The sequence below is a fragment of the Miniopterus natalensis genome, chromosome 13 (genome assembly GCF_054644295.1).
Source record: "Miniopterus natalensis isolate mMinNat1 chromosome 13, mMinNat1.hap1, whole genome shotgun sequence".
NCBI lineage: Eukaryota > Metazoa > Chordata > Mammalia > Chiroptera > Miniopteridae > Miniopterus > Miniopterus natalensis.
Window position 1 is genome coordinate 41,721,574 of NC_142093.1, and position 27,802 is coordinate 41,749,375.

Sequence of the window (27,802 nt, forward strand, 5' to 3'; positions counted from 1 at the left end):
GGAAGCCAGAAATCAAGTTTCTCATGTCTTGAATCACTCTGTGTGCTTAAGCAGGGCCATCCCCTCCCTCCCCAACTGAAAGGAGGCTAAGTTCTCCCAGCTGAGGTAGACCCCACCTGCAGCCCTTACAACTGCTGCTTTGTGAGGAGAGGGACGTTCTCCAGAATTCTTCTACTGGGGAGTAGCCTTGGCCCTGAAGCACAGTCTACTATGGGTGCAAATGGGTTTATTCCCTGGAACCAGTGTTCTATCTTCTTCTAGACCTGCCAGGACAACTGCTTCTCTCCAGTTCAATGAGAATACACATCTCTGAAAGAAACTGACAGATACCAGGCTGATTCTTAAGGCAACTCAGGCGTTTATTTCTGGCAAGCAGACAGAAGGTAGGATTCCCACTGACCGAGAGGTTCAGGGCTTAGATTGAGGCAAGGATTTGGAGGGTGTGACCACACTATGGGGATCGAGTTCTTCATTAGCTGTGCCATGGTCACCTGGGCTTCTGGGCACCTGTCTGGATGGGGTGCTACTCAGTGGGAGGAGAGGTACAGCCTTCTTTGTCCTGCTGGGGTGTGCCAGAGCTGAGCAGCACCTGCGTGGTTGGGTTCCACATGCTCACACCAGGAGCCAGCTTCAAGGCTTCCAGCAGCAACATGGGCTTCCACATCACCTGGGACGTGGCCTCGAGGATGTGGGGTTCGGGATAAGACCACCTGTGAGGATCCTGGCCCTCCTGGTCCCTAGGGTCCAGGCCCTGGGGAGGTACATGGGTGTGGGCGGCCCACAGCTCTTCCAGCAACTCTGCCTCACTCTCCCAGCCCCTGGGCCACTTTGCACCAGGCCACATGGTGGGGCTGGGGCTTCGGGCTATGTGGGGGAGCTCCAGGTGCCTTTTAAGAAAGTGCCTCTCTGGGCTGGATAAGGACCCCATTGACTGGAAGCCTGATGATGACAGGCCTAAGCTTAAAGGGGGAAGTTGGGGGCCGGGGCCCAAAGCAGGGAAAGAACCACTTGGGGGCAGAGGGCAGGAAGCTGCGGGGGAGACTCTGCAACTGGAGCCAATGGCTGGGCGTCTGGCCAGGGCCTCTGTCTTCTTGACCCGCCGGGGCCTGCGGTAGACTTCCAGAGGGCGCACCTCAGAGTCTGGATCCACAATCTCAGCTACTGGGCATACCCACTGACTCAGCGGCCGCACCAAGGCTGCCTTGCGGCCCGCCCTGCGGGGAAGTGAGCTCAGCCGTGACTCTGAGCACCAAGGCTGCTGCGGCTGGAGGGACGCGGAGGGGCTGAGCATGGTGGGGCCCGAGGCTGTGCGGGGCACCTCCTCCTTCTTGAGCACCCTCGGGGTCTGGTCCTGGTTCCCGGTGGCGGGCGGCTTCGGTGTGCAAAAGAACTCCTCTATCGAGGACTGGGGGCTGAGGGGCTGTGCCCTCTCTGCCGATTCCTGGGAGCTGGCTACCAAGGACAGCTCCAGAGAAGGGTGGGGACTGCCAGAGGGAACTCTCTCAACCTCTCCCGCCACAGATGAACACCGCTCTTGGAGGCTCCTGTTCAAAGACCTTGACGGAGACAGGTGGCCTCCTTCCTGGTCTTCCAGTTCTTCTAAAGGACCCCTGGGCTCTGCCTCCTGAAACAGCTCTGGGCTGGGTGGGAGGCTGGGGGTGTCTCTCTGCTTGGAGGAACACTCCCAAGATTCCATCTGCTCCTCAAAACCTCTATCCATCCATGATCTTCCTAAAGAAATCTGGTCTATGCTCCCTTGGTCCTGGGGAAATGCAGGGGAGGTAGGGGTGGGAGGTGGGTAGTGAGAGGTCAGAAAGGGGGGAGAGGAGCTAAGGGTGAAGTCTAGAGAGGCCCTAAGGAAAATGAAGATGCATTGGGGTAGGGGCGGGAGTCGAAGGGAGCCAGGGGTTGGGCTTACTTCACTTTGGAAGGTGTCCTCCAGCCCGTCCGAGGCTGATGCGTTTAGCACAGGCACGGATCCCTGAGCCCAGGCATCCGTCATGCATGCCAAGGGCTCCTCGTCCTCACCCCACGTGGGGTCCTCGGCCACTGCAGACTCTCCCTCGTCCCGGGCCAGGAAACGCCACTCGATGACCTGCAGCATGGCCTCCCGAGCCTGGCTGATGGTGAACGGGATGCACTGTGGGAGCAATAGACGGTCTCAGGCAGGCAGGCAGGCAGGAGCTGGAGAGGGGGAGACGGGTCTGGAGGACCCCGATCCAGGCCTACCTGCTGGGTCAAGTAGACTTTGAACGCAGAGTCCATGACTCTTGCCAGCAAATCCGCCAAGATGTCCCCCACCACATCCTCGCCCTCCTCCACAGCCGTGAGAGCTATCCACTCAGCCTCGGTGAGCCGCCCGGGAATGATGTCCACCTGCGGCACCAGCACAGTAGGCGGCCGTGCCTTTTCTGCCTTGGATCTGGTCACCCCGCGGTCTCGGGCCTGCCTCTATGGGAAAGGAATGGGGCAACAGAGTGGGAAACCGAGGAGTGGAAGAGAGAAGGAGCTATAACCCAGGAGGAAGCTTTCTCAAGTAGTCTAGTAGGAAGGAAAAGCCTCTTGAAAGGGACAACTTACCAAGAGAGCCTACTGTGTGACAGATGCTTTTCAGGTGTTTGACCTAGCTAATTTAATTTTCATAACAGTTCACTAACCCCATTTCACAGAGAAACTGAAGCTTGACACAAGTTAACCAGCACTTGCTTGGGATTCCACAGTAAACCCAGGGCATATATGGCTCCAACCCCACAGTCCTTGCTATTTGCACTAGTTCAAAGTTCTCGAGAGGTCAAAGAACTTGACATAGATGAGTCAATATATGGGTGCTGGAATAATTGGTGCTGTCTCCTCGCCCTCCCCCAAATTAACTTAGATCCTTATTTCACAATATACATCTAAATAAATTCCAGGTGGATTAAAGGATACACACACACACACACAAACAACTAAAACAAAAACATAAACAAAAAATAAAATGTAGGAAAAATAGGTTAACTTGTCATATAATCTCTGGTAAGAAAGAACTATATGAATAATAAAGAAGTAGGTAGTCCTGGCCACTTTAGTTCAGTGGTTAGAGTGTCAGACCATGGACCAAAGGGTCACAGGTTCAATTCCCGGTCAAGGGCACATACCTCAGTTGCACATTGATCCCTGGCCCAGGTCGGGGTATGTATGGGAGGCAACCAATCATTGTGTCTCTCTCACATTGATGTTTCTCTCTCCCCCTCCTCTCTCCCTTCCACTCTCTCTAAAAATCAATGAAAAAAATATCCTTTGTTGAGGATTAAAAAAAAGAAAAGAAATAGGTATACACACACACACACACACACATATTAGGTAGATAGGTGTGTGCATATATATATATATATATATATATATATATGTATATGTATATATGTATATACACACATACCTATTTTTATAAACATTCCTAATATACAAGCTGATATTAGTAGTTACCATTTTCTGGCACTTAAAGTATAACAGTCACATACATTGTCTTGACTCAATTCCTACCTTTTTTAGACTACATACTATTTTTTTTTTAATATATCTTTATTGATTTGAGAGAGAGGAAAGGAGAGGGAGAGAGAGATAGAAACATCAATGATGAGAGTCATTGATCGAGCCTGCAACCCGGGCATGTGCCCTGACCGGGAATTGAACCCCGATCGCCTGGATTCTAGGTTGACGCTCAACCGCTGAGCCACGCCCGGCTGGGCTACATACTATTTTTATTTCCACTTTACGGAATTTGCCCAGATCCCACAGCAAGGAAGTAATGGAGTGATAATCTATATGCAGGTCTGACTCCAGAGCCTGACTTCATATTGCTTCCCCAACAAAAAGTACAGAGTGGGTCAAAAGTAGGTTTACAGTTGTGAATATGTGAAACACAGTTTATTCATATATTATTATTTTTTAATTATTGTATTATTTTCCATATGAATAAATGTAAAACATAAATATCCCCAAATATATTAAAAACTCATATAAAATAAGAACAATCATAAGACTCCAAGGATAATAATAGGCAAAGGACATAATATTTCACAAAAGTGGAATTGTAGTCCTTGCCAGGTAGCTCAGCTGGTTGGAGCATCATCCCCATATGCCAACGTTGCAGGTTCAATCTCCAGTCAGGACATATACAAGAATTAACCAATGAATGCATAAATAAGTAGAACAACAAATCTATGTTTCTCTCCCTCTCTCTCTCTCTCTCAAATCAATCAGTCAATCAATCAATAAAAAGTGGAACTGTAGATGATAAACATTTGAAAACATGTCTAACCATCAAAAATATTAATTCTAGTTTTATAAATGCACTCAAAAGCATACCCTAAAGTTAAAATTAAAATATATTCTTCAACATATCCCCTGTGGTGTGATTTATAATAGCAGAATATTGAAAACATGTGTCTGACAAAAAGAGAATAGATGGCCAATTGTGCACTATCTTCATGATGGAATATTATACAATGATTAAAGGTAATCTTTAGGAAGAATTTGCAAAAGCATAGGAAAATACTTAAGATTTAATGTTAAATGAAAGAACAGGATACAAAATTACATATAAAGTATGACCTTAGATAATGTAAACCTGCATGTGTTGAAGAAAAAGAAAACACCAAAATTGTAACAGTAAGCATGTTTCTTTCCTATGCTTTTCTCTATTTTATAAGCTTTCTACAGAGATTGTATCCTTTTATAATCAAGAAAAATCTACTTAGGAACTTTCCTAAAATCTCTCAAACAAGTATCATCTGGCCTCTGCATATCCCAAAGCTCTTGCTAAGTGGCCCTAGGCCCAGCACTAGTGGCAGCCCATCTTGGTTAGCAGCTTGGCCTCTCCTGGGCACCTCCAAGCCCAGTACAAGTAGCAGTTATGTGCAGATCACTCTGCAGCTCGTGCCTTGTGGCCCCAGGCAGGGCACAGGTGGTGGCTGACCTTGCACATCCTGGGAGGTCCCAAAGCTAGTGCACCCAGTGGACAGCTTCAGATCATGTTGGATTATAACCCTACCACCTCCACAAGTGACACACTCAAGGGGAAGACTTGGTGAGCACCAAAGCCCCACTGAAGCAAGTCTTGCTCCGTAAAGCTATAGGGTCGACTCCTAAACAGCAGCTCCACTGTTGTAGTTGAAGCCAGTCCTTGCAGTCAATCGGCCTGGGGGTCAATCCCTCTCAGTGATGCCAACAGCAATCAAGGCTCAACTACAAGAGGACAGTGCACACAGTCCACACAGAGGTGCACCTGGAATACCCAGCTCTGGTAACTGGGGAGGCTGTGCCACAGGGCCCCACGGTACACCTACTACACAAGGCCACTCTACCAAGTCTGGGAGACATAGCAGCTCTACCTAATACTAGAAACAAACATAGGGAAATAGCCAAAATGCAGACAAAGAAACATGTCCCAAATCAAAGAACAGGAGCAATCTCCAGAAAAAGAACTAAATGAAATGGAGGTAAGCGAAATACCAGACACACAGTTCAAAACAATGGTTATAAGGATGCTCAAGGAACTTAGTGAGAACTTCAACAGCATGAAAAAGAACATAGAAACCATAAAAAAGAACCAGTCAGAAGTGAAGGATACACTAACTGAAATAAAGAATAATTTACAGGGAATCAACACTACAATAGATGAAGCTGAGAATCAAATCAGCAAGTTGGAATAAAAGAAAGCAAAAAAGCCCAATCAGAACAGAAAAAAAAAAAAAAAAAAATGAAGATAGTATAAGGAGCCTCTGGGACAATTTCAAGCATACCAACATTTGTATCATGGGGAAGCCAGAGGGAGAAGAGAGAAAGCAAAAAATTGAAAATCTATTTGAAAAAACAATGACAGAAAGTTTCCTGAACCTGGTGAAAGAAACAGACATAGAAGTCTAGGAAGCACAGAGAGTCCCAAACAAGATCAACCCAAACAGGCTCACACCAAGACACATCATAATTAAAATGCAAAAGGTTAAAGACAAAGAAAGAATTCTAAAAGCAGAAAGAGAAAAGCAGTTAGTTATCTACAAGGGAGCTCCCATAAAACTGTCATCTTATTTCTCAACAGAAACTTTGCAGGGAGTGGCAAGAAATATTCAAAGTGATGAAAAGCAAGGACCCACAACCAAGACTACTCTACCCAGCAAAACTATCATTTAGAATTGAAGGGCAAATAAAGAGCTTTCCAGACAAGAAAAAGCTAACGAAGTTCATCACCACCAGACCAGTTTTACATGAAATGTTAAAGAGTGTTCTTTAAGAAGAAGGGAGGGAAGATAAAAAAATATGAATAATAAAATGGCAATAAATACATATCTATCAACAATTGAATCTAAAAAACAAAATAAACAAGCAGAACAGAAACAGACTCAGATATAGAGAACATTTTGACGGTTGCCAGATGGGAGGGGGGTGGGGGGAATGGATGAAGAAGATGAAGGGATTAAGAAGCACAAATTGGTTGTTACAGAATAGTCTTGGGACTATAGGGTACAGAATAGGAAATATAGTAAATAATGTTCTGATGACTATGTATGGTATCAGATGGGTGCAGGTCAATTAGTGGGTTATATAGTGTCTAATCACTGGGGTGTACACCTGAAACTAATATAATATTGTATGTCAGCTGTAATTAAAAAACAAAGTAAAATAAAATTGCAAAATCCTGTCTTCCCTCACCAAGGACACTTAGAGTAAATGGTTTACACTTCTCCCCAACCAGAGGGAAATAGCTTAAATCACCCTACTCAGGGAGATAGATAGCAGAAATCCAACCGAACCCAAGGGCTGTTAAAGTTAAGGGAATAAATCTCCTTTTGGCACATCAGCATAAAGCTGATGAATGTTCTATTGCGATCCTCCCCTAAACTCCAAGCCTTTATCTTTTTTTTTAATTTATCTTTATTGTTGAAAGTATTACAGATGTCCCCTTTAAACTCCCAGCCTTTAAAATCATCAAGACAGAGGACCCAGGTCATGCTCTCCCATGCCTCTCTTCCCTTTCAGGTGAGCATCTCCTAAATTCTAAGGGTCCCCACAAGACTTGCAACCAGGAGAACAATGGGCAGTGGTAGAAAAGGGGGGGGGGGGAATGAATCTACTTAAAAAGATAAAGACTAGTCCCAAAAATTCATTTCAGGACCTAGGAATTTCAGGACATAGCAGATTATCGGGAGCCTCCTCACTTCCCCACAAGAGCCTACTTAAACCTGGGTCCCTCCAAAATTTACCTCCAAATGCAATCTTCCCAAACCTTTGCCTCCTCATTCCCCAACCTTACTGATACCTGATGTTCCCCCAAAATCCATTCTCCCTCAAATCTGATATTTTCTAAACTTCACATGGAACTCAAAACCCCTTAAGCCTCATTTCCCCTCTCTGCTAGTGATAACAGCCCTGGTGGCAAACCTGAAGAATGGCCCAAAGACCAGCCGGGGCTTGACTAGCACAGGGCAGGCAGGGCTGGGAGGGGAGAGTCGGTTCATTAGACTTCCCCTCCAAGCCTCTCATGAGACACCCGTGATCGTGACCTGACTGGAGGGGCCAGAGATATATATTGTCACACAAAGGCTCTTCAAATGTTTTATTTTAAGTTATCTTGTTTTAAAACAATTTGATTTTCAAGTGTAGCCTCAGAGTTGTTGTTTTTTAATCCATTTCTTCCTGAAACTCTCAAAATGCATAATTTATTTAGCAACACCTTTCCCCAACCCCGTACCAATTCTCGTTAATCCATTTAAATGGGTACCTCAGGGCAAGAAACTAATTACATTCATTAGCTGTTTCCAAAGTAATTTTTTTAAAACTCACCCGAGGATTTTCTTTTTTTCTAATGTACCTTTTTATTGATTTCAGAGAGCGGAAAGGAGAGGGAGAGAGAGAGAAACATCAGTGATGAGAGAATCATTGGTCGGCCGCCTCCTGCACGCCCGGGACTGGGGGTGGGGCCCGCAACCGGGCAGGTGCCCTGACCGGGAACTGAACCCCCTCTCCTGGGTCCCAGGTCATGCTCAGCAGCTGAGCTATGCCCGGCCATTGCTTTTCAGAGAAAGTGGAAGCGTGAGGGAGAGAGAAAGAGAAACGCCGAAGTGAGGGAGACACATCAACTGGTTGCCTCCCGCACCAGCCCTGACAGGATCCGGGGACTGAGCCTGCAACCGAGGTCCTGCCCCGGGATCGAACCCGGTGCCCTTACAGTCCGCAGGCCGACGCGCTAACCACTAAGCCAACCGGGCTAGGGCCCAAAGTAACTTCTTGCTCTTGGGCTCTTCACCCCTCATTCGACCTTTTCCCTCAGCTTCGGAGTGCGACAGAGCGTGTGAGTGAGCCTGGTGCAAGTGTAGGGTTTTTGGCCAAGTATCAACGCGGGTTCCTTGGTCATCTTGAACGCCTGCGTGCTGCGCGGAGCCGGCCCACGATTCCCGGCGCCGACCTTTTTAAAGGGCGATCCGGCTCTGGTGCAACCGCAGCTGAAGCTTACCGAGCTTTCGTGCGCCATCGCCGCCTCTGTCTCCAACCCTGAGATTTCTACAGCTCCCAGCGGGGCAGCTGCGGCCACCTGGGCCGCCTAACGGTCGCCGGGGCAACCTCGCCCTGTGCTCGGCGGCTCGCCCCGCCCACAGTTGCCCCGGCAACCGCGCCGCGCGCGGCACGTTCCCGTTGTTCGCCCCGCCCATCGCCTGCGTACGTGCGTCGTCTCTATGGTGGCGGAGGATTTGGAGGGACCCGGCGATCCTGGAGTCAGGCAAGACGACGTGGGGCTGCTGTGTGACCTCTGACCCGGGCTGGGGGCTTCGGGACGCCGAACCGAGGATGGAAGGGCCTGGAGACTACCCTGCCTTAACCCGCCTTGACTCGGGCACTTGGGGTCACCATTCCTCCTCCAGGACTCCCCCGTCACCCCATGACTCAGCCCTGGGGCTCTATCTACTCTCTTGCTCCACGAGACCCACCCCAAGCCTGACCCACCATCACCGTCCTGGGGGGTGGGGGGACGCATTACATCAGACCCAGCCTCAGAGGTCTCCCCCAGTGTCTTATGACAGCACCTGCCGCCCCCCCTCCCCCTCCGGAATCATCGTTGTCGTCTGTTTAGCCCCGAGCGTTTCTCCTTTAGGATGTTCCGCCGGGAGCGCTCCATCCCTCTGCGAGGCTCGGCTGCCGCCCTGTGCAACAACCTCAGTGTGCTGCAGCTGCCGGTCTGCAACCTCACACACTTTGGGGTAGTCCATGGACCCAGCGCCCAGCTTCTCAGCGCTGCTCCTGAGGGTGTGCCCTTGGCTCAGCGCCAGCTCCACGCCAAGGAGGGAGCTGGAGTGAGCCCCCCACTTATCACCCAGGTGAGGCATGGAGTCGGAAGCGGGGTTGCTGAACCCAGCCCTAACCGCTCCTTCTTCTCCAAGCCTCAAGGAATAGGCCTTCCCTAACCCTCAGAATTTCTGCTCCTCTGAGTCCTCATGTCTCCTGCTGACCACTTCTCGATCCACCTCCCTCAGGTCCACTGGTGTGTCCTCCCCTTTCGAGTACTGCTGGTACTCACCTCACATCGAGGAATACAGGTAAGAGGAGGACCTTCCTTTCCTCCCAGATTAGTCTTCTCAACTTCTCTCCAAGGACCCAAGGCCCTTCCACACTTGCCTCTAAATACTCCCAAGTTTTACACATGCTTAGCCCACACTTCCTTATTTCTCATCTTCACTCCTTCCATCTTTTTAAATTCCCAAGTACCCTCTCCAATATCTGTCCCTTTGCTAGCTGTTTGACCTTGGGCAATTTAGTTAACTTATCAGAACCTCAGTGTCCTCCTCTATGAAGTAGGAATAAAAGTAGGAACAACTACCTGCCAGAGTTGTTTTAAGGATTCAGTTGGCTAAGGCTAACATGAGTATGTGACATAATCAGCATGGAGCACAGCAAAGGTTAGCTGGGTTGTGCCTCTGCCCTTGCCTTCGTCTTCCAGATGTATGAGTCCGATGGCTCCGTCATGGTCTATTGGCACGCGCTGGACTCTGGAGATGCCTCTCCAGGTACCTGCAGGACTAAGTTGGGTGTGGGTAGGAAGTGTTTGCTGGGCTGGAGGAAGCGCTATTTCTAATAGTTTTCCCCTTTCATACTCAGTACAGGCTGTGTTTGCCCGAGGAATTGCTTCCAGTGGTCATTTCATCTGTGTGGGTGAGAGGGCATTGAGGGGTGCTGGGGTATAAAGGTGTCGGCTTTGGTCCAGAGGATGCTGCAGGTCTGAGGAAATTGTGGAGGGTTAAAAGGAAGGGTGGAAGTGAAGGGGGGTCAGAGACTCTGAAGAGCCATGGACTGGTTCAGAAGGGCAGGGTGGGATAGAATAAGGGTAGTCATGCAGGGCTATTGGAACAGTGAGAGGTGGGTTTGTTACTAAGGTTTCTGGGATGGAGGCTGTGCTGAGTGTGGTGGCTGGAGACTCAGGAGGTCTAAGACACACTGCTTCTGCAGGTACGTGGTCAGGCCGGGTACTGGTATTTGACATCCCAGCCAAGGGTCCCAACATTGTACTGAGCGAAGAGCTGGCTGGGCACCCAACCTCAGTCACAGACATTGCCAGCGAGCCTGCTCAGGGACAGGTGAGTGGATTCCCCCTTCTAATTCCAATGAGCCTGTGGTCCTTCCCTATCTTGCGAAGCAAGAGATCTGAATGCAAGTCTTGGCTCTATAGCTAAGCAACTGGATAACTCTGGGCAAACTGCTGCACTTGCCTAGGCTTCAGCAACCTCAGGCCCAGTGATGAAGCCAGAGATACTTTACATTTACATGGCATTTAGTAGTTCACTAACACTTCTCAATACTCATGTGAATGAGTTGGGACAGATGGCTTCTAAGATGCTTTCCAGCTCTGACATGTGCAGCTTACTTCTCTGGACTTGGGCAAGTCCTACACTTCCAGTGCCACCCTCTCCGGGAAGTCTTCCCCCTATTCAAGCTCCCACTGATCTCCCTTAGCTGACTCCTGAATTGGTACTGTCCTCAACGACAACTCTTCTGTTGCTAATTGGATTGCAAATCTCTTGAGAACAGGGTTTGTATCTTCTAATTCATATCCTCTACTGAATCTGCCCAGAGCTGGGTCCATGGGCTATGTTGGTTGCCTGGGTTTGGGAGTCAAGAAGCTGAGTCTAGTTATGACCATGACTGGTCTAGTGAGACCTCCAGGTTATAACACTATGGCCTGTTTCATCATCCATCCATTGAGTACAATTATATACGCCTTCCTAACACATGGCGTGTGTGGGAAGGGAGAGTGGGGAGACTGTGAGGAATGCAGGGAAAGTATTTCATGCTGCCTGAAGGAACCCAGGGTCCAGCTTGTGAGGGCTCCATGTCTCCCTTTTCCCTAGAGAGGCCAAGATGCAAATACTGCCTCCATTCCCCTGTATGTAGGACCCAGCAGGAGAGAAAGAGAAGGGCTGACCTTGCCTTTCCCCTCAGGAATGCATAGCTGACATCGTGACGGCAGATGACTCAGGCTTGCTGTGTGTCTGGCGGTCAGGTCCTGAATTCAAATTATTGACCCAAATCCCAGGATTTGGGTAGGTGAGGCAAAGGGGCTAAGGCCTTCCTGAGGCAGCTTCAGGGTGGGGAGTGGGCTTGGGTCTGGGGAAACCAAGGAGGGGTGTCGCCCTTGCAGGGAGCCGTGCACTTCTGCGCAGCTGTGGCAGGGGATCCTAGCAGCGGGCTATGGGAACGGGCAAGTACGTCTGTATGAGGCCAGTACAGGAGCGCTACACGTCCAGATCAGCGCCCACGCCCGGGCCATCTGTGCCCTGGACCTGGCTCCAGAGGTGGGCAAGGTCAGTCTCCTCCTCCATCCCTACATGTCCTCGTTCCTGGTGCTGGCATGTTGAGAGAACTCCGCAGGCTTGTCTTTGCCACTTGGTATGGCACTGCAGCCTATACCAGTCCTGTCAGCACCTCCTGACTCCCACTTGTTCTCCCTGCTTTCTTTAAATAGCTACTCTCTGCTGCCGAGGACACCTTTGTACACATCTGGAAGCTGAGCAGAAGCCCAGAGAGTGGCTGCATAGAGGTGTGTGTGGAGAGAGGAGTGGAGTGGGGGGGCCCAAGCACGGGGCAGCAGGCCCTGAGCAGCCCTCTTCTCCCCCAGGTGGAACACTGTCATGGCGAGTGTGTGCCCGACACCCAGGTGTGTGGTGCCCGATTCTGTGATCCCTCAGGCAGCTCCTTTGCAGTAACTGGCTACGACCTCGCTGAAATCCTGAGGTTCAGCAGTGTGTGAGAGCAGAGAAGCCCTCTTTTCTCCCTGTGGTATTTATAAAATACTTCCTTCACCTAGTCCTTGTCTAATTACTCGGTATCAAAGTCATCCTTCACAACTAGCAAACTAAGCTCCAGAGAAGAGGGGATGGGGCAGGTCTAGGCCAAACATAGGCAACCTGATGTCAAGGACCAGGTGGCCCTAGCTGGTTTTGCTCAGTGGTTAGAGCATCAGCCTGCAGAGTGAAGGGTCCTGGGTTCAATTCTGGCCAGGGACATGTACCTTGGTTGCAGGTGTGATCCCTCGCCCTGATCCAGGTACATGCAGGAGGCAACCAGTCAGAGTATGTCTCACATTGATGTTTATTTCTCAATCCCCCCTCCCCCACTCTCTCTGAAAAATATCCTCAGGTAAGGATTAAAAAAAAAAAAAAAAAGACCAGGTGAAGGCTGCTGTTAAATAACTTTAATGGTCAATGTGGGAATCACAAGGTTGGTGTGTTCCCTCCCAGTGCTCTCCAGTGCCATCCTCAAAGCTGGTTAGTGCAGGAGGTAGGGCAGGGTTGGTTCCAGTTTTCTCCCAGGAAGGGTTTAGGGGGTCCCAGCCAGCCCCGGGAATGAGTCCCTCAGCACCATGGTAACCACAGCTTAAGAGGGGCTTCTGCTCCCCATCCCCAACCTACCCCCAGTCCAGCTGAGGAAGGGGAGGCCAAGCTGGCCAACCTGCTACAGATAGCACCGTATCCAGAGCCCAGCCACACACAGGTCATCTCTTCTTCTGGCCAGATCCTGTTGCCAGCACCTTTCTCTCACACTGGTGACTGAAGCCAAGTGCGGGGAGAGCCTTTGCTGCAGAGGCCTCTGGACCGTGGGGATCGATGCGGGGGGAGAGGGGCAACCAAGCGGGAAGCCTCAGGGGAGTGGTCTGGGGGGACAGCATCCAGGGAGAATGTTCGGGGACGCCCCCAGGGCAGGGGATGAGTCCGGGCTGGGGCTACTGAGGCAGGTGAGCAGGGGCTAGGCAGGGCAGGCTGGTCTGTAAACATGGCTAGCCAGGGTGGGGGCGTCTCCAGCCTCACGCCCTCCCGCTGGGCCAGGATGTCTGTCACTGCTGCGATGTCATCCAGAGGCTCAATAGCTGTGGCACCAGGAAGGGGTTGAGGGGAGGGGGCTAGTCAGAGTTTACGCCCCAGGTCTACCCAGCCCTGACCATCACCTATCACTGTAATAGGAGGAAAGCAAAGCCCGGATCTCAGCCGAGATTGCGTTATCCTGCAGGAGCAGCCCCTCACCTGGGCCCCCTGGAGCCCCAGGCTCTGATAAGACTATGGGATTCAGGGTGCAGGGTGGATGGGGATTGGGGGGGTTAGGGCAGAAGTGGGTGAAGAAATCAAGAAAGAAGGAAAATGAAAGCAGTGCCAAGCAAGTAAAGGTCAGAGGAAGAGACAGGAATCCGCATGCAGAAAGGGAAACAAAAAAGAAGAAATTAGGAAAGAAACCCATGAAATGAATCTGGTTCTTTGGGGTTTTGTTTTGAACTCTCGTGGAAGTGGTTCTAAGAAGGGTTGGAGGAGAGAAAGAAACAACAGAACTGGGTGGGACTTGAGTCCGTGAGCTCTGCCTTAGCCCAAAGTGTACTTTCTGTCTGTTTCCATTATCTGGGTTCCCTTGATGCCTCCAGTCCCACTTCCCACCAGGTTCCCAGGGTATACTTTCACTCACCCATCTCATGGTACAAGGACCTCTGCTTGGCCAAAACTTGGGGTGGTTTCCGGGGAGCTGGGGTTTCAATCTTCATGATTTCGTCACAGCACTGCTTCCACTGGCCTAAAGGGAGAGCACTGATTGGGGGTGGAGAGGAGGGCTGAGAGGGCCAGGCTACCTTCTCCTTTGCTACATTTCCTTCCACACATTCTTGAAACAGAGGCCCATGGTAAAAAGTAACAAACCCCAATTCCTCCCAAAGGTTCAATCCAGCCCCCTCCTCTTACTCATGTCAAAGAAAAGCTGCCACAGAGCCTCCATCCAGCTCTGCAGGGCTCCTCGACTCTCTGTCTGAAGGTTATGTGTCACCTTGTCCTCCCCATACTGGTTAGTGATGCTCAGAGTGAAGGGCCGGCCTGTGGCCTGGTCCAGCTCCCCTGCCTGGACTCGCGTCTCCTGCAAAAGAAAAAAGGGGTCTGCTTCCAACTCCACGTGGGTCACAGAAGTCAGCAGTGACTTCAGGAGGGTTTGATCTTCCCTGCCTCAGAAGGAGGAGCTCGTGGGGCTTTCACCAGGCCCTCTCATTTCCTCCTACTGAGCAGAGTGGGAAGGAATGGCAGGAAAGGACTGGGGATGAGACAGATGGTCTTCAGTCAGGAAGAGAAGCACATGAGACGGAAAGAGGGTGGGCAGGGGAGGGCACGGAGGCTGGCAGGAATGCTGAGGACAAATGTTCCTCACTACTTCCTCCATAAAAATCAGCAGGAAAGCCAGCAAAAGGGCGAGTGACTGGAGGGGTCATTGGACTTGGGTTGGGAGAGGAAACCAGGAAAGGGTGGAGTAGATGCAAATTAGAATCTGAGAGGGAAGATGGAAGGTGGATGAAAATCCTAAACTGGCTGTAGAACCCTCGCTGAGAATTCTAGGGGCTGAGGCTGCTATGTAGAAGGGACAACCCTTTCCTAGTGATGCTGGTCAGGGAGAAGAAGGCCCCTCAGTGTTCCTGGCCCTGGAGTTGGGTGCAGTGCTGCGAGGAGCAGGAGGCTTTGATCTCTCTAAGGTCTGCACCCACCATCCTGGGGCCTGAAGGAGAGGGTCCAGACCCCAGCACCTGGTGGCTTGACCAGCAGGGGACCCATCACCTTGTTGATCGCAATAGTAAACAGCGGCTCTTCCCCAGTATCTGCATCTTCAGGTTGCCGGTAACAGAAGAGATTTGTGCCTTTCAGGACTCCGTGCACTCGTGTCCAGTCCTGCCGCTCCCCAGCTTGCTGCATAGATACTCAAGGTTTCCTAGGGGACTCACACCACCCATCACCCTTCTTCCCAGCCCTCCATCAAGAATCAGCTCCTTTCTGCCCACGCCACCCCTTTGCCATACCCCTCCGCCCACCCAGATCTTGATTTTTCAGCAGTTCTTAAATTCCCAGGTGACCCAGCTCTCCTCTGCCTTCTCCCTGTTCCCTTCCACTCCTCAGGGGCCCTCACCTGCACCCTGAGGGAACCACTTGCAGTAGGCTGAGTCATGCAGAGAGGCTGAGCCACAAGGCGGCAACACACACTACCGTAAAGGGGCAGCCAGGCAGGGTTCTCCTCTGGGAGAGGGAAGTGCAGGGTGGGAATGGGGAATGAGAAGGGGGTCATCCAATGGCCCCTCTTCTCTCCACCCAGCGTCCCCATGCCCATACATACTCACCATGGCTGGCAAGGGTGAGGTCATGTGTGCGGAACCCATCTTGCACTGCTGCCAGGGTGAGCGTGGTGTGAGCCAAGAGGTGGTACCGAGGACCACTGCAGGACAGGCAAAGAAGTGGGCTTCAGCCAAGCAAGGAACACGTGAGAGCTGTGCTAGATGGCAGGAGCTATAGTGCTGAGCAGGTCTGCCCTGTTGTTCAGACGGCCACACAGAAAACTAGCCTCTCCCACAGGACTTGGGAACAAACATTTACTGAGCTCCTGCTAAGTGCCAGGTCCTGTGTTTTTTATGTATGTTATCCTACTGTATTCCCACGACAGCCCTGGGAGGTTGGTGGCATTCTTTAGCTAACAGATGAGGCTGCTTGAGGCATAGAGAGTTAAGAAATTTGTCCATAATATATAGCTGATAGGTAGGTGGTGGAGCTGGAGTTTGAACCCATGTGTGTCTCCAAAATCAGCATTCTGTTCATTACCCTAGACATTCTCAAACTGCTCCTCGGAGGCCCAGTGGTTCCACAGGGTGCTTCCATACTCCTGTAGGCGCTGCAACAGAGCCCAGGCTACCCTTCTCCAACCAGGGCATTCTAGTCTATCCATATAAGATGCATCTGTTGCTAAAAAAAGTGAAGACCCCAGAGCCTAGCTCTCCCTGCATTCCTATTGATTATCTCAGTTGGCTTGGGCCCAGCTCTGAGTGCCTCCCAGCCATGTGGCCACTGCTCATCCATGTCTGTCTGTACGTCCTGGCAGCTACGCAAAGTAGGTTCTGCAAGCTCCCCACTGCTTAGAGGTCACCCATGACCAGGATAGGCATGTGAGGGCAGTGGGCAAATGCAGGGCCTTACCCCACAGCCGGGGTGGGGAGTAGGATGGTACTGCTCCCTGAACCCCCAGCACTCTCCAGAGATGCCCTGACACGCCTCCCGGAGGAACGGCCCAGGGAGCTGCTGAGTTTGGTGGCAAGCCTCTTGGGGGCACCAGCCAGAGCCCCCTCCTCTTCCATGCAGGCCCCATACAGCTCCAGCCGCAGTTCAAAGTCTGGCCCTGCCTCGGTGCTAGGGGAGAGTGGGAAAAAGAGAAGAAGATGGTCCTGGGGAAGTCCAGGGAGGCATGAAGGATGGGGGTGGGGGAAAGGATGGATGTGGTACAAGTTCAGGACAGCTCCACAGGGAAAGCCCATCTCCCTTCCTCCCCTCCCCTCCCCTCCCCTCCCCTCCCCTCCCCTCCCCTCCCCTCCCCTCCCCTCCCCTCCCCTCCCCTCCCTTCCCCTCCCCTCCCCTCCCCTCCCCTGTAGCTACCTCATCAAAGCAGTGGGCAGAGTAGAGAGAGGAGGGAGCCACACAGACGAGGTACTCACAAGAGCAGGCTGTTCTGAAAGGAGATGTCTGTGAGGGTCCTGTCCACCAGGATCATTTCTGTGTCCTGAATGTCTTCCCCTAGCTGCAGCAGCAGGAACACAGCCCAGCGGTGCAGGTCTGGGGACAAAGAGGGCAAAACTGACTTAAAAAAAAAAGTGCCCCACAGGAGCTTTCAGCCTCAGGGTCACTCCCCTGCATTCGTCCCAGCATGCAAGGAACTCACCGCCTTTGTTCTTGAAATATTCTGTGTCCTTCCACATGAGTGGAATCCGGACGTCTAAGGGGCAGAGCGGGGAGAACAGACGTTGAGATGGGGCAGGAGGTCTTGTGGTTAGACAAGGAACACCAGGGACTGGGGTAGTGGTGCTTCTTACCAGAGATGCAGACCCGGCCTCGGCAGGGGGAGCGCTCAGCAAGCAGCCCGCTGTCAGAAGGCCTGTGGGCAAATCACAATGTCCTGGCCTGGCCTCCAGAACTACTCCCCCTGGCTCTGGTTCCCAAGGGCTCTAGGACCACCCACCCACCCCCAGTCTGGGCAGCCCTAGCCAGGCTGACATTGCAGGGGTGAGGGACTGTTAGATTTGTCCACTGAACCCAGGGTGGTGCTGGGGACACTAGAGGCACACAAATTCACACACAGTACAAGCTCTGGGCTCCCCCTCTCCAAGCACCCTCCCTTACCACCTCCCCAAAACCCTGCCAGGGACTAAATGAGGCTTGAGGGGACAGGGGCCTGGAGTGAGACTCCCTTTCAAGGGCTCTTCTCCATGAAATCCCAGGCTTGAAGGAGTCTGCAGCCTTTCCTTTTAACAATAAGGGAAGATGGTCACCTCCACCGTCTCATCGAGGCAGTGGAGGGTACTGGGTCAGTTGCAAAATCAAGTTGACCAGTTTTTGATGAAAGGAAAAAACCCAAGTAGTGGGGAACATTTGTGTTCCATTTGCCACAAACCTCTCTCCTCCCCCTCAGCTTTGATTTCTCCTTTACCCTCCTTGCTAGATAGGCTGTGCCTTCCCAGTGCCCCAAGTTCCCAGTGCCCCACTGCAGGGCCCCAGAAACCCTGCCTTCCTCACCTCCCCGCCCATTATCAGGACTCACCAAGTATGTCTCTCCCTAAGGTGACAAAGGCCACTTTACCCATACTAATTCATAATGCCAGTAATGTAATCCACGACTTAGTCAGGCCTTAAGCTAAATTATGTGATGCTAATGTCAATGTAGTTAATAGTCAGGGACTTGGGGTGTACCTCAAGTCACACTGTTAGGCCCTGTGGGCAGGGCAGAGACTAATGATGGCTGCCTCTCAGGAGACAGCAAACCCATAGTAGAAGCTGTCCCCCTGCCTGTTTGCCCTTCCTTTAGTTTTATGGGACAGGCATAGAGTGGGTTTGCCTCCCCTGTGGCTTCCTGGGTGAGCTCTGGAGGGCTCCTGGCAACCTCTCCTGTGTCAGCCTTCATGGCTGAGCTAGGATCTTCTTCCACTCAACCTTGTGGGGTCAAGCAGATTACTTTGCCAGAAGCCAGTTTTACAAATGACCAATTTACCAAAACAGCCAATTCTTGGAATGATCAATTTGCCAAATATTTTCTCCAATATTTTAGTTTTACCAGAGCATCACCTCAACCATTTCACTGCAGATTTCTCAGATCAGCAGAGTCTAATGTTAGTATAGCTTGTGTTTCACATCCAGAAAGAAGCTGAGCCCTTTTGGAATGCACAATCTAATTTATGTGAAGGGCCTTGGCCAGTGTTGCTCAGTGGTTAGAGAGCTGGCCTGGGCACTGAAGGGTCTCTGGTTCAATTCCCAGTCAAGAGCATGTAACTAGGTTGCGGGTTCCCTCCCCGCCCCTGGTTGGGGCACATGCAGGAGGCAACCAGTGGATGTCTCTCTCTCTCACATCAATGTTTCCCTCTCTCTCTCTCTCTCTCTCCCCCCCCCCATCCCTCCCTCCCTTCCACTCTATCTGAAAAGCAATGGAAAAAAATATCCTTGGGTGAAGATTAAAAAAAATAATAATAACAATTTATGTGAAGGGATAGACTTTCCCTTAAATGATTTTTTAGTCTCTTTTCCAACCTCTGCCTCTGATAGTGAACCCCAGGTACAATAAACTATTGTCAGTTTGTGGTAAATTGGCCTTTTAGCAAACTGGCCATTTGGTAAACTGACTTTGAGAAAATTGGCTTTCCAGAACCCAGCCAGCCAGCCTCATCAGATCACAGGCAGGGCTTAGCAAATGAGTGGTTTTGTATTACTACCCTTCAGACTGCCAGCCTTTCACCAAAAACCCTGGCTTTCCTGAGTCCAGCCCTAGCTTGTCAGAAGTGCACCTCTGGGCAGCACACTGAGGTGGTGAAACATCAAGGTTGGCTTCAGGGTAGTCAACGCTCCATATACACACATGACGTACCACTACCCCCCAGAAGGCCTCGTCCCCCTTGCTCACCGCCGGCCTGTCTTCCCCAGCACCTGCGCCTCCTTGCGCCGCTGCAGCTCGCCCATATAGCTGAGGATGCGGCTGTTGCACACCAGCAGGCTCTTGGTGGCCTCCAGAGTCTGCTCGCGCTGGGAACAGGCTGCCAGCAGCTTGCAGGCCCCTTCCCTCATCCGGATCTCATGGTCTAGCTTTCTCTGCAACTCTGTGTCCTAGCCGGAGTGGGGAGGATGAGAAGAACATGTGAGTCAGGGGAGAGGTGGAAGCACCCTCCCGTCCCCAAGTGGGGTGTGGCCCAGGAGAAACTGACAAGAAACCTATGTTTCAGGTACCTCAAGGGCAAGGGTTGAGGCTCAACCTCAACTGTCCAAGAATAATCAGAGCAGCTTTGTAATTATACGGATGCCCTCATGCATTTGATGGGGGGAGTATACATTCCTTCAGCATCTTTTGACTGCAGTTTGGAAAAAAATCTATGAAAACTACAGATTCACATATCCTTTGATCCAGCTATCCAATATCTACGAGTTTATCCTACAAATATAGTTACATGTGTGGGCAAAGCCATATTCATTGAAGCATTGCTTTAGAACACCAAGATTAAAAGTCCTTCAACAGGGCATTGGTTAAATAATAGCGCACTACACTTAAGGGGGGGGGAATTACTTCATAAATTATATAAATGTTTAATCACTATGCTGTACAGTTGAAACTAATATAAAATAATATTGAATGTCAACAGTAATTGACAAATTAAAAAATGGGATAGGTAAAAATAAAAAGTTACAGCACATCTCTACTATGGACTATTGCAGACAATAAGAGTGTGCAACCCTAGCCGGTTTGGCTCAGTGGTTAGAGCATTGGCCTGTGGACCGAAGGGCCCAGGGTTTGATTCCAGCCAGGGGCACGTACCTCGGTTGCATGCTTGATCCTCGGGCCGAGGCACGTGTGGAAGGCAACCAATCGATGTGTCTCTCTCACATCAATGTTTCTCTCTCTCTCTCCCCCTTCACTCTCTGAAAAGCAATGGAAAAAATATCCTCAGGTGAGGATTAAAAAAAAAAGTGCAAATATGAAACAATCTTCAAAATATATGAAATGAGAAAAGTAGAACAGTATTATAGCCTGCTACCATTTGTGCACCACATACAAACATGCACAGACATAGACATAGATATGCATAAAATCGTAGCAGTTGCAGGGCTGGGAGCCAGGAATGGAAAACAGATCTATGATACTTTATTTATATGTACCCTTCTTTACTACTGTACTATTGGAAATTGTGTTGCCTTTTTAAAAAATGGACAGGGGCAAGGAATGGGGATGGAAAGGCAGGTGAAGCAGGTCAGGAGTGAGGGGCTGAGCAGGCTGTGCATAGGGCCAGAGTGGGGGTACTAGGAGAGGCACCAGGATTCTCAGGAACCTTCTTCGCTCAGAAAGGAGCCCTGGAGGTCTTGGCACAGAGCAGAGGAGGGGAGCACCAGTTTGACATAAAGATAAACCTGGGTTTGAGTCACAGCCCTGCCAGTCTTAAGAAGCTGGGGAGAAACTTACTGAAAATGCACTGGGCAGTTTAATCAACCTCCCTGAGACTCGGTTTCCCCATTTGTAAAATGAGGATGGAAATAGTCCCCACATCCTGGGGTTTTGAGGATCAGTGAGACAGAAAGGTAAAGCACTAGCACAGTGCCCAGCACATGGTACATGTGAACAGTGGGGATGCAGATTTTAATGATGCTACTTCTGCAGCAGTAGCATTCACCCAACAAACACTGAAGTGTCCCTGTGCTGTCCACGGCTCCATTTAAAATCCAGCTGAGAGGTGAGAGATGCAAGACATTAATGGCTGCTCCGTAAGTGCTATGTCATGGCATAAACACACTCAGAGAAAACAGACCCTGTTTGCTTCTGGCTGAATGATGGGAAGGCTTCCGAGAGGAGGTGGAAGACTAACCCCAGTACAATGTAAAGATCAGTTCAAGAGGAAGCCAATGGTGGCACTGGGTTGGAAGATGGGTGTAAATGTGACCACCCAAAACCTGTCTTCTCCCTCACACCAGGTCTCTTCCATACTCTGTGCTCTTGCTTCTGTCCCTGGTGGCTCCAGCCTTCAAGTCTCCGAGACTTGAACACCCGAAATTCCTGCTTCCAAAAGCCTTGACCAGCCTCCCTGCAGATTCTTCCTTCACTATTTCCTGGGCCACTGTGCAAGTCCAGACTCTCATCCTCCCTTACCTCAGCACTATCCATGTTTCTCCATCCTGACCCATCAGAAATAGGCCAACCCAGTCCCAAAGCATCTTACACCAGGAAGCCCTCCCAGACTACACAGCTCCGCGGAGCTCCACTAGGTCTGTCTGCCCCACGGTCCCACCTCTGCTAAGCTTACCTGCCTGCCAACCCCCATCCCATTCTGTATCCAGCTTCTTCCACAAACACCCCAAACGGGTGAGAGCAGGGGCGGGGGACAGGCAGGCACCCTCAAGCCCCCTCCTGGCTGGCCCTCCATCCCAGCCCCAGCACTTACGGATCCTTCCCTAGCCCTGGCCATCGCGCCTGCCGCGCAGCCACAGGCGACCTCGCAGGGGTCCCGCAGGGCGCCGGGGCGCAGAGCGCTGGTCCGGAGCCGCGTCTGGGGGCCCCGCTCAGCGCCCCGCCCGCGGCGCTCAGGGCACCGGTGACATCAGCTCCCAACTGCCGCGAGAGTGCGAGTGGCCGAGGGGCTCCGAGGCAGCGCGGACCTTCTGTGAGCCCGGCCCGCTAGACTCGGGGCCCCCGGGCTCCCCGCGGCAGGACCGCAGAGAACCAGGCGCGGTGCTACCGAGCCTCCCGGGGCAGCCCTGGTCCTGGAAAGGGCTTCAGGGCGCAGCACTAGCCGGAGCCGCAGGAGGCCAGGAGGCACCTGCCCACGCGGTTGCCCTCCAAGGTGACCCCTTGGGGGGGGGGGGGGCGACAGGGATATAGTGTGTAAATTGGAATAACGTGTAAAATGGAATAACAGGCAGAAGTGGCTGCAGCCCAGAGAAGCCTAAGGGCCTAGACACCCCTGGGACGACCGCCCACCGCCCTCCGGTCCTAAATCCACTCTCCCACCGTCTAGAGACACCGGCTCCCATCCTCTGGGCAGTGCCTCTCAGGACTCCTGGCTTAGTTTATAGATCCCTGTGCATTGCGCCCCCCCCCCCCCCCCCAGGGATAGCTTCTGGTCGCCCCCTCCCCACCCACACACTCCTTCGCCCCAAGGACGCAGCATTTTCACCAGACTCTAGAGAAAGAGCCCAGCTGGATGTCCGCTGGGCCTGGGTCAGGGCCCCAGGGGCTGAAGGAGGATGAGTAATGGGAAGAAGCCCAACACACACTAAGGCCTCCAGGGACATCCTTTCCTGTCCCTCGGACTCGCTTCTGTCCCTGACTTCCGGCTCTGCTTCACCTTCTGTTCCCAGGGCTCAGTTCAAATCCTCCCTTAGGAACCTGACTAGCTATGAGAACATAACCTCTATAGCTTCAGTTTGTAAACTAGAGGATTATTCCACCTCCTTCATAGCATCATTTGAGGATTAAGTGGGGAAGTCTGACCTCCACCTGGGCCCAGCACATATTTTATTTATTAATTAAATATTTGTATTGATTTTTAGAGAGCGAGGGAGAGAAACATCGATGCACTTCCATTGGCTGCCTCCTGCAGGCCCCCTACCAGGGACCCAGCCACAACCCTGAATGGAACCTGCAACCTTCTCCTGCACAGGACCAAGCCCAACCAACTGAGCCACACTGGCCAGGGTGGACCCAGCGCATAAGTTTTCTTGGATTTATTCTTCCATGACTACCTCTCTTGCCAATCCCTTAAACATCAATGGGTCTCTCTGGGTAGGGGGGGTGTCCTCCCGAGCTTCATAGAGAAAGAACACAGCACCCTCAGCCCATGGCTGAAGGAGAGGTAACAAAGGTGAAATATAAGCTCCCTCCTGTGTCCCAGAACTTGGGCAGACCTCCCATGAAGAAAAATTACATGATGTGTGTGTGTGCAGGCATGTGTGCAGAATTTAAACATTTTAATATCTAGACCAGCTCTGAGCAATAAAATCTCCTGCAATGATGGAAATATTCAATAGTCATCTAGCACTTGAAATGTGGCTAGAGCAACTAAGGAATTAAATATTTTATTTTATTTCATTTTAATTAAATTATAAATTTAAATAGCCGCATGTGACTAGTAACATGGACAGTACAGAGGACTAGGGATGGCAAACAGGTTTTACCTCACATGCCAACACAGGATATTAAGCAGTGTCAGAATCCTAATGGGCACATTGGGTACCTTTCTGCATATTAGAAAAAGATGACCCTCTCCAGGCGAATAAATTAGATAAAGGTGCCCCCTCCTGATGCAGCCCAAAACCAGGTCAGGACTCCTGACTCTACCTGGTGCCCTTGTGAAGGAAGCAACCTGCACAATTTATGCCAAGGTTGTGCTGAGAAAGATTCTGAGGCCATGCCTGGGCTTGCTGATAAAGAGTGCCATGATTGACTCCTAATGTCTACTCTGATACAGGAAGAGGGGGTGGGGCCAAGAGAGGCGACATGAAATAAATTGTCATTCCTGATCTAGACTCTTATAGTCCTGCCTGACCTTCCTCAGCAGAAAATCCCTGCCTGGTCCAAGTGGTCATTTTCACAGCTTCCTCCATCTTCCTCAACTCAAGTCAACTGCCACACTGCCTGGTTAGTTGCTTAACCACACACCTGGGAATCATCCTGGGGTCCTCTCTTTGCGTCACCCCTCATGTTCAATCCATCATCAAGCCCTGTCAGATCTACAACCATCATTTGAAATCCACCCCCTTCTTGTCTCCACCATGAACACTTTCATCCACACCACTAGGTTCACTACCCTGAGGCTATAAGAACCTTTTTTCCAGTGGTCTTCTACTACCCCTCTTCCAACCTTCCTCTCTCCTACCCCTACCCCAGCCTAACCTATTCTCAGCAGCCATCATTTTAAAACATTAGATGAGTTATTCCCCTGCTTAACACCCTTCCATGGGCCAACATCACAGCGAGAGTAAAATCTGAGTGCCTTGTTGTGGCCTTCAAGGCCCCACATAATCTGGCCTCTGCCCATGAGCTCAACCCGAACTACTAAGTTCCAGCCACACGGGAACTGGAAGTCATCCCCATTTAAGGGCTTTTGTGCTTGCTTTGCCCTCTGTCTGAAAAGCTCTTCCTCCAGTCTTCAGGTAACTTCACATCCTTCTGGTCTCAACTCACCTATCTCCTCACAGAGCCTTCCCTGACCTCCACATCTATATCCTCAACTCAAGTCAACTGCCACACTGCCCAGTTAGTTGATTAACCACACACCTGAGAATCATCCTGGGGTCCTCTCTTTGCCTCACTCCTCATGTTCAATCCATCATCAAGCCCTGTCATCATCATTCCTATACCTCATGTTGATTATATTCCCGTTTTCATCATAATTTCACTATGTGAGATTATTTATGTGTTTGCATGTTTATTGTCTGTTCCCTTGTAGAATGGACAATTCCTGTCTAGTTCACTGAAGAATCTCATGATCTAGAAAGGAGCTTGGCATATAGTAAGTGCTCAATAAATGTATTTAAGAATAAATATATTAATAAAGAGTTCCCTGGCACCTTCAGGGTCAGCAAACTCTTTACATCCTGCCCCAAAGCCCCTTCTCCTTCTATAGGAAGGCTACATCCTTCCTGCAAACCTCTCTCACATTGAACTCCCCTTTTCTTCCCATACCTGAAAGGGCTCTAGCCCCAGAACACACATCTACACCCACCCATAAAGCTTCCAGAAGTAGGTGTGAAGACAAGACCTTGTTGTCAATATAATACTCTGATTGGCAAAAATAAGCCTGAGCCACACAGCACCCAATGCAGGGGATACAGAATCACCTGTCCCTCTCCCCACTTTGAGCAGGCCCACCCTCCCCCCTTAGCCCGAGGAGCAATGGGCAGGGCAGAGACTGGGGCTGGGATGCTTGCCAAAGAGATGCACTGGGGGTAGGGGTGGGGGTCATTACCTCCAGGCTGAGCGCCATCTGCCGAATGTAGAGCATATTCAGGTCCTCCAGGATGTGCAATCTGTCCTGCATTTCTGTGCCCCCTAGTGCCCCTTCCCTTGTCAACCCCTCCAGAGGGAGGGGGTGGGTAGGCACCACGTTGCCCCACAATTCCTCCTACTGCTCCCCTGGTCTTGAAAGAGGTGGGCAGTTCCTGGACAGAGGGCAGAGGCTGCCTCTGTCCCTCTGCACTCCTGTTAGACCCCTCTGGCTGCTGTGACAAACTTTCCTTGCCTACTGCTGTTCCAGGGCCCTGGTGGGAGCCAGGCATGAGAGGAAAAGAAAGTGAAGTGAGGATAAGTGGGGTCCCAGGAGGGGAGGCCAGCTGCAGAGGGGACTCTGGGCACAGAGTGTCCAGTCTTGCTTTGGTGGCAGCTGTTCTCCCAGCTGGGGAAGAAAAAGGCCCTTTCATTTCGACTCTGGCCCCTCCCCAGCTCCCGCCCACATCCCTGGCGGGGTGGACAGAGAATCTGTGTGCCAGGAGGGCCTGAGGGGCAGGCACAGCTGGAAGGGGGCAGGGAGGGGACGCCTCGTGTAGTTTCTACAGAGCCCTGGAGTTTGTCAGGACGTTAAAACTTTCTGAGAGGGTTTCTGGATAAGTCTGAGGAAGAAGAGGAATGGAGGTGAGGACTTGGGTGAGTGAGCCCAGGGAATGGGACAAAGGGGTAAATGTGGCCCAACCCCCAGGGCCACCTCTTCCAACTTGGGAGCCCCGTCCAGCCCGACCCACCCTAGGCTCACAATTACCTCGCTTTTCCAGCAGAAGGGAGGAGAGGGAGGGAGAAAGGCAGGGGTGTGCCTGTCTGCTGCTGCCCCCGCTCCCCTCTGCGGGCCCCTTCCCTTCCAGACAGGAAACCAGCCCCGATTCCCAGCCAGCTGCAGCTTTGCCACCCCCCCCCCCCCCCAGGCCCACGGAGTCACACACCCCTGGGCGGACGGTCAGGCCCTGCAGCTCCGCCCCTGCTCCTCCGCTTTAGCCCCCGAAGCCCGGGCTTATCCAGGGGCGGCCCCAGCTCACAGGCCCCTCCTCCTGGTCCCCGGGCCTCGCCCCTCACTCTCCCACGCAGGCCCCGGACGGGGTTGCTTTTGGGGGAACCGACCAGCGCCCGCTCCTCCAAGTCCACTAGCTTCTGAGTCAGAGACGGCCCGAGACACCCTGACGCGTGTGAAAGAGCCTTTGTTCTGGGCAGGCTGGGGGAGGCGGGGTGCAGAAGCCAGACCTGGAATCCTGGCGGGGAGGGAGAGCGGGAGGAAGGCCCCCTCGCTTAACCCTTCCAGGCCCAGCCGGGAAGGGCAGCTGACCTTGGGCAGCCTATTAGCTGTGGCTACTCACCCGCTCACCCAGACCTCCTTAGGGAGTTACAGGTGGGGTTCAGGCCTTGGCACTGTGGAGAGCGCACGGCCCGGGAGGAAACCGTCAGGCTAAAGGCTGAACCCCTCTCAGGCCCCAGGAAAGGAAGCCGAAAGTCTGGGCGTGGGAAACATCCCCTGATCATTGAAAGGGGTCACACACACGCACCCCCTCCCAGCCCTTCAGCGGCACCGAGGAGTGACTGGGGAGGGAGGGCGTGGGCGCAGTGGGCCGGCCTGGCCGACGGGGGAGACCGACGGCGGAGACTCTCCCGACGGGTGAGGCGGGTTGCGAGACGGGGCTGCCGGCCGGGGGCAGGACCGGCGCCCAAGCCAAGGGTCCGAGCTGTTGGGGCCTAGCTGCCCACCGCCCTGTGCCCGGGGATGCCCGGGAGGCGCCAGACACATTTAGGGACTCGAGCCTGGGGCCCCTTACATCGAGACCAGCCGAAGTTTGTCCAGGCAGAGCAAGTCATTCCAACTGGGCCAGGGAGTGTCCGGGGTGGCACAGGTCCGCCTAACGTGCAGGCGGTCGGTCCGCGCCTGACTTTTAAAGTCAACAGCCAGGGCTCCGGCCGCCTCCCGCGGCGTCTCCGCCCCCCGGCGTGCGCGAGGGCGGGGGCGACGCGGCCGGGGCTGCGGGAGCCCCGCGGGCCAAGGGAAGGAGGGACGCGGGGCTCTCACCTCCGGCGGGTCGCTGAAGAGGCTGAGTCGGAAGCGGCCGCGTTTGAACTCCATCTCCAAGGCGGAGCCCCTGGCCACCGTGACCCGGCTCCGGTGGTTTCGAGAGAACATGTTGGTGGCTTGGCGCGTCTGTCCGCCCTGTGCGCTCCCCGCGCCACCCCGCTGGGCCTAGTTTGCTCGGCTGCTTGTCCTTCGATGTCCGCCCGCAGGTCCCACCGGGAAGCT

At 52.1% G+C, this 27,802-nt stretch overlaps 3 protein-coding genes across 5 annotated transcripts; 1 reads left to right on the forward strand and 2 right to left on the reverse strand.

The window, feature by feature from the left end:
* Positions 1-113: 113 nt before the first annotated feature.
* Positions 114-8,509, reverse strand: C13H2orf81 (chromosome 13 C2orf81 homolog). Its single transcript, XM_016202516.2, has 4 exons — positions 8,492-8,509; positions 2,230-2,451; positions 1,919-2,140; positions 114-1,762 (listed from the first exon to the last, which is right to left on the reverse strand). Exons 1-4 carry the CDS (start codon positions 8,507-8,509, stop codon positions 524-526), a joined length of 1,701 nt encoding a protein of 566 aa, XP_016058002.2. The 3' UTR covers positions 114-523.
* A 565-nt stretch (positions 8,510-9,074) lies between these two features.
* Positions 9,075-12,306, forward strand: WDR54 (WD repeat domain 54). The gene is made up of 9 exons (XM_016202514.2): positions 9,075-9,350; positions 9,507-9,569; positions 9,971-10,037; positions 10,129-10,182; positions 10,477-10,604; positions 11,467-11,567; positions 11,666-11,828; positions 11,990-12,064; positions 12,143-12,306. Exons 1-9 carry the CDS (start codon positions 9,129-9,131, stop codon positions 12,272-12,274), a joined length of 1,005 nt encoding a protein of 334 aa, XP_016058000.2. The 5' UTR covers positions 9,075-9,128; the 3' UTR covers positions 12,275-12,306.
* A 397-nt stretch (positions 12,307-12,703) lies between these two features.
* RTKN (rhotekin) lies at positions 12,704-27,716 on the reverse strand. 3 transcript variants are annotated; one of them, XM_016202560.2, is made up of 12 exons: positions 27,578-27,716; positions 19,462-19,661; positions 17,387-17,448; positions 17,236-17,289; positions 17,012-17,129; positions 16,500-16,709; positions 15,653-15,747; positions 15,445-15,551; positions 15,099-15,227; positions 14,244-14,412; positions 13,975-14,079; positions 12,704-13,390 (listed from the first exon to the last, which is right to left on the reverse strand). In XM_016202560.2, exons 1-12 carry the CDS (start codon positions 27,686-27,688, stop codon positions 13,062-13,064), a joined length of 1,689 nt encoding a protein of 562 aa, XP_016058046.1. In that variant the 5' UTR covers positions 27,689-27,716; the 3' UTR covers positions 12,704-13,061. The 3 variants fall into 3 exon arrangements, with proteins under 3 accessions (XP_016058046.1, XP_016058047.1, XP_087679777.1); XM_016202561.2 differs by lacking the exon at positions 27,578-27,716 and adding an exon at positions 25,505-26,404; XM_087823651.1 differs by having other exon boundaries at positions 13,300-13,577.
* Between the last annotated feature and the right edge of the window lie 86 nt (positions 27,717-27,802).

Excerpts from the sequence above, each read along its gene's own strand:
- C13H2orf81 (XM_016202516.2), bottom strand. Across the intron at positions 2,141-2,229 it reads AAGTCTACTTGACCCAGCAG|TGCATCCCGTTCACCATCAG; the intron begins GTAGGCCTGGAT and ends TTGCTCCCACAG. Across the intron at positions 1,763-1,918 it reads AGGACACCTTCCAAAGTGAA|GACCAAGGGAGCATAGACCA; the intron begins GTAAGCCCAACC and ends GCATTTCCCCAG.
- WDR54 (XM_016202514.2), top strand. The coding sequence starts at position 9,129 with ATGTTCCGCCGGGAGCGCTCCATCCCTCTGCGAGGCTCGGCTGCCGCC. Across the intron at positions 9,351-9,506 it reads GCCCCCCACTTATCACCCAG|GTCCACTGGTGTGTCCTCCC; the intron begins GTGAGGCATGGA and ends CACCTCCCTCAG. Across the intron at positions 11,829-11,989 it reads TGGCTCCAGAGGTGGGCAAG|CTACTCTCTGCTGCCGAGGA; the intron begins GTCAGTCTCCTC and ends TTCTTTAAATAG.
- RTKN (XM_016202560.2), bottom strand. The coding sequence starts at position 27,688 with ATGTTCTCTCGAAACCACCGGAGCCGGGTCACGGTGGCCAGGGGCTCC. Across the intron at positions 17,449-19,461 it reads CTGGGGAAGACAGGCCGGCG|GCCTTCTGACAGCGGGCTGC; the intron begins GTGAGCAAGGGG and ends ATTTGCCCACAG. Across the intron at positions 14,080-14,243 it reads GCAGCTTTTCTTTGACATGA|GCCAGTGGAAGCAGTGCTGT; the intron begins GTAAGAGGAGGG and ends CTCTCCCTTTAG.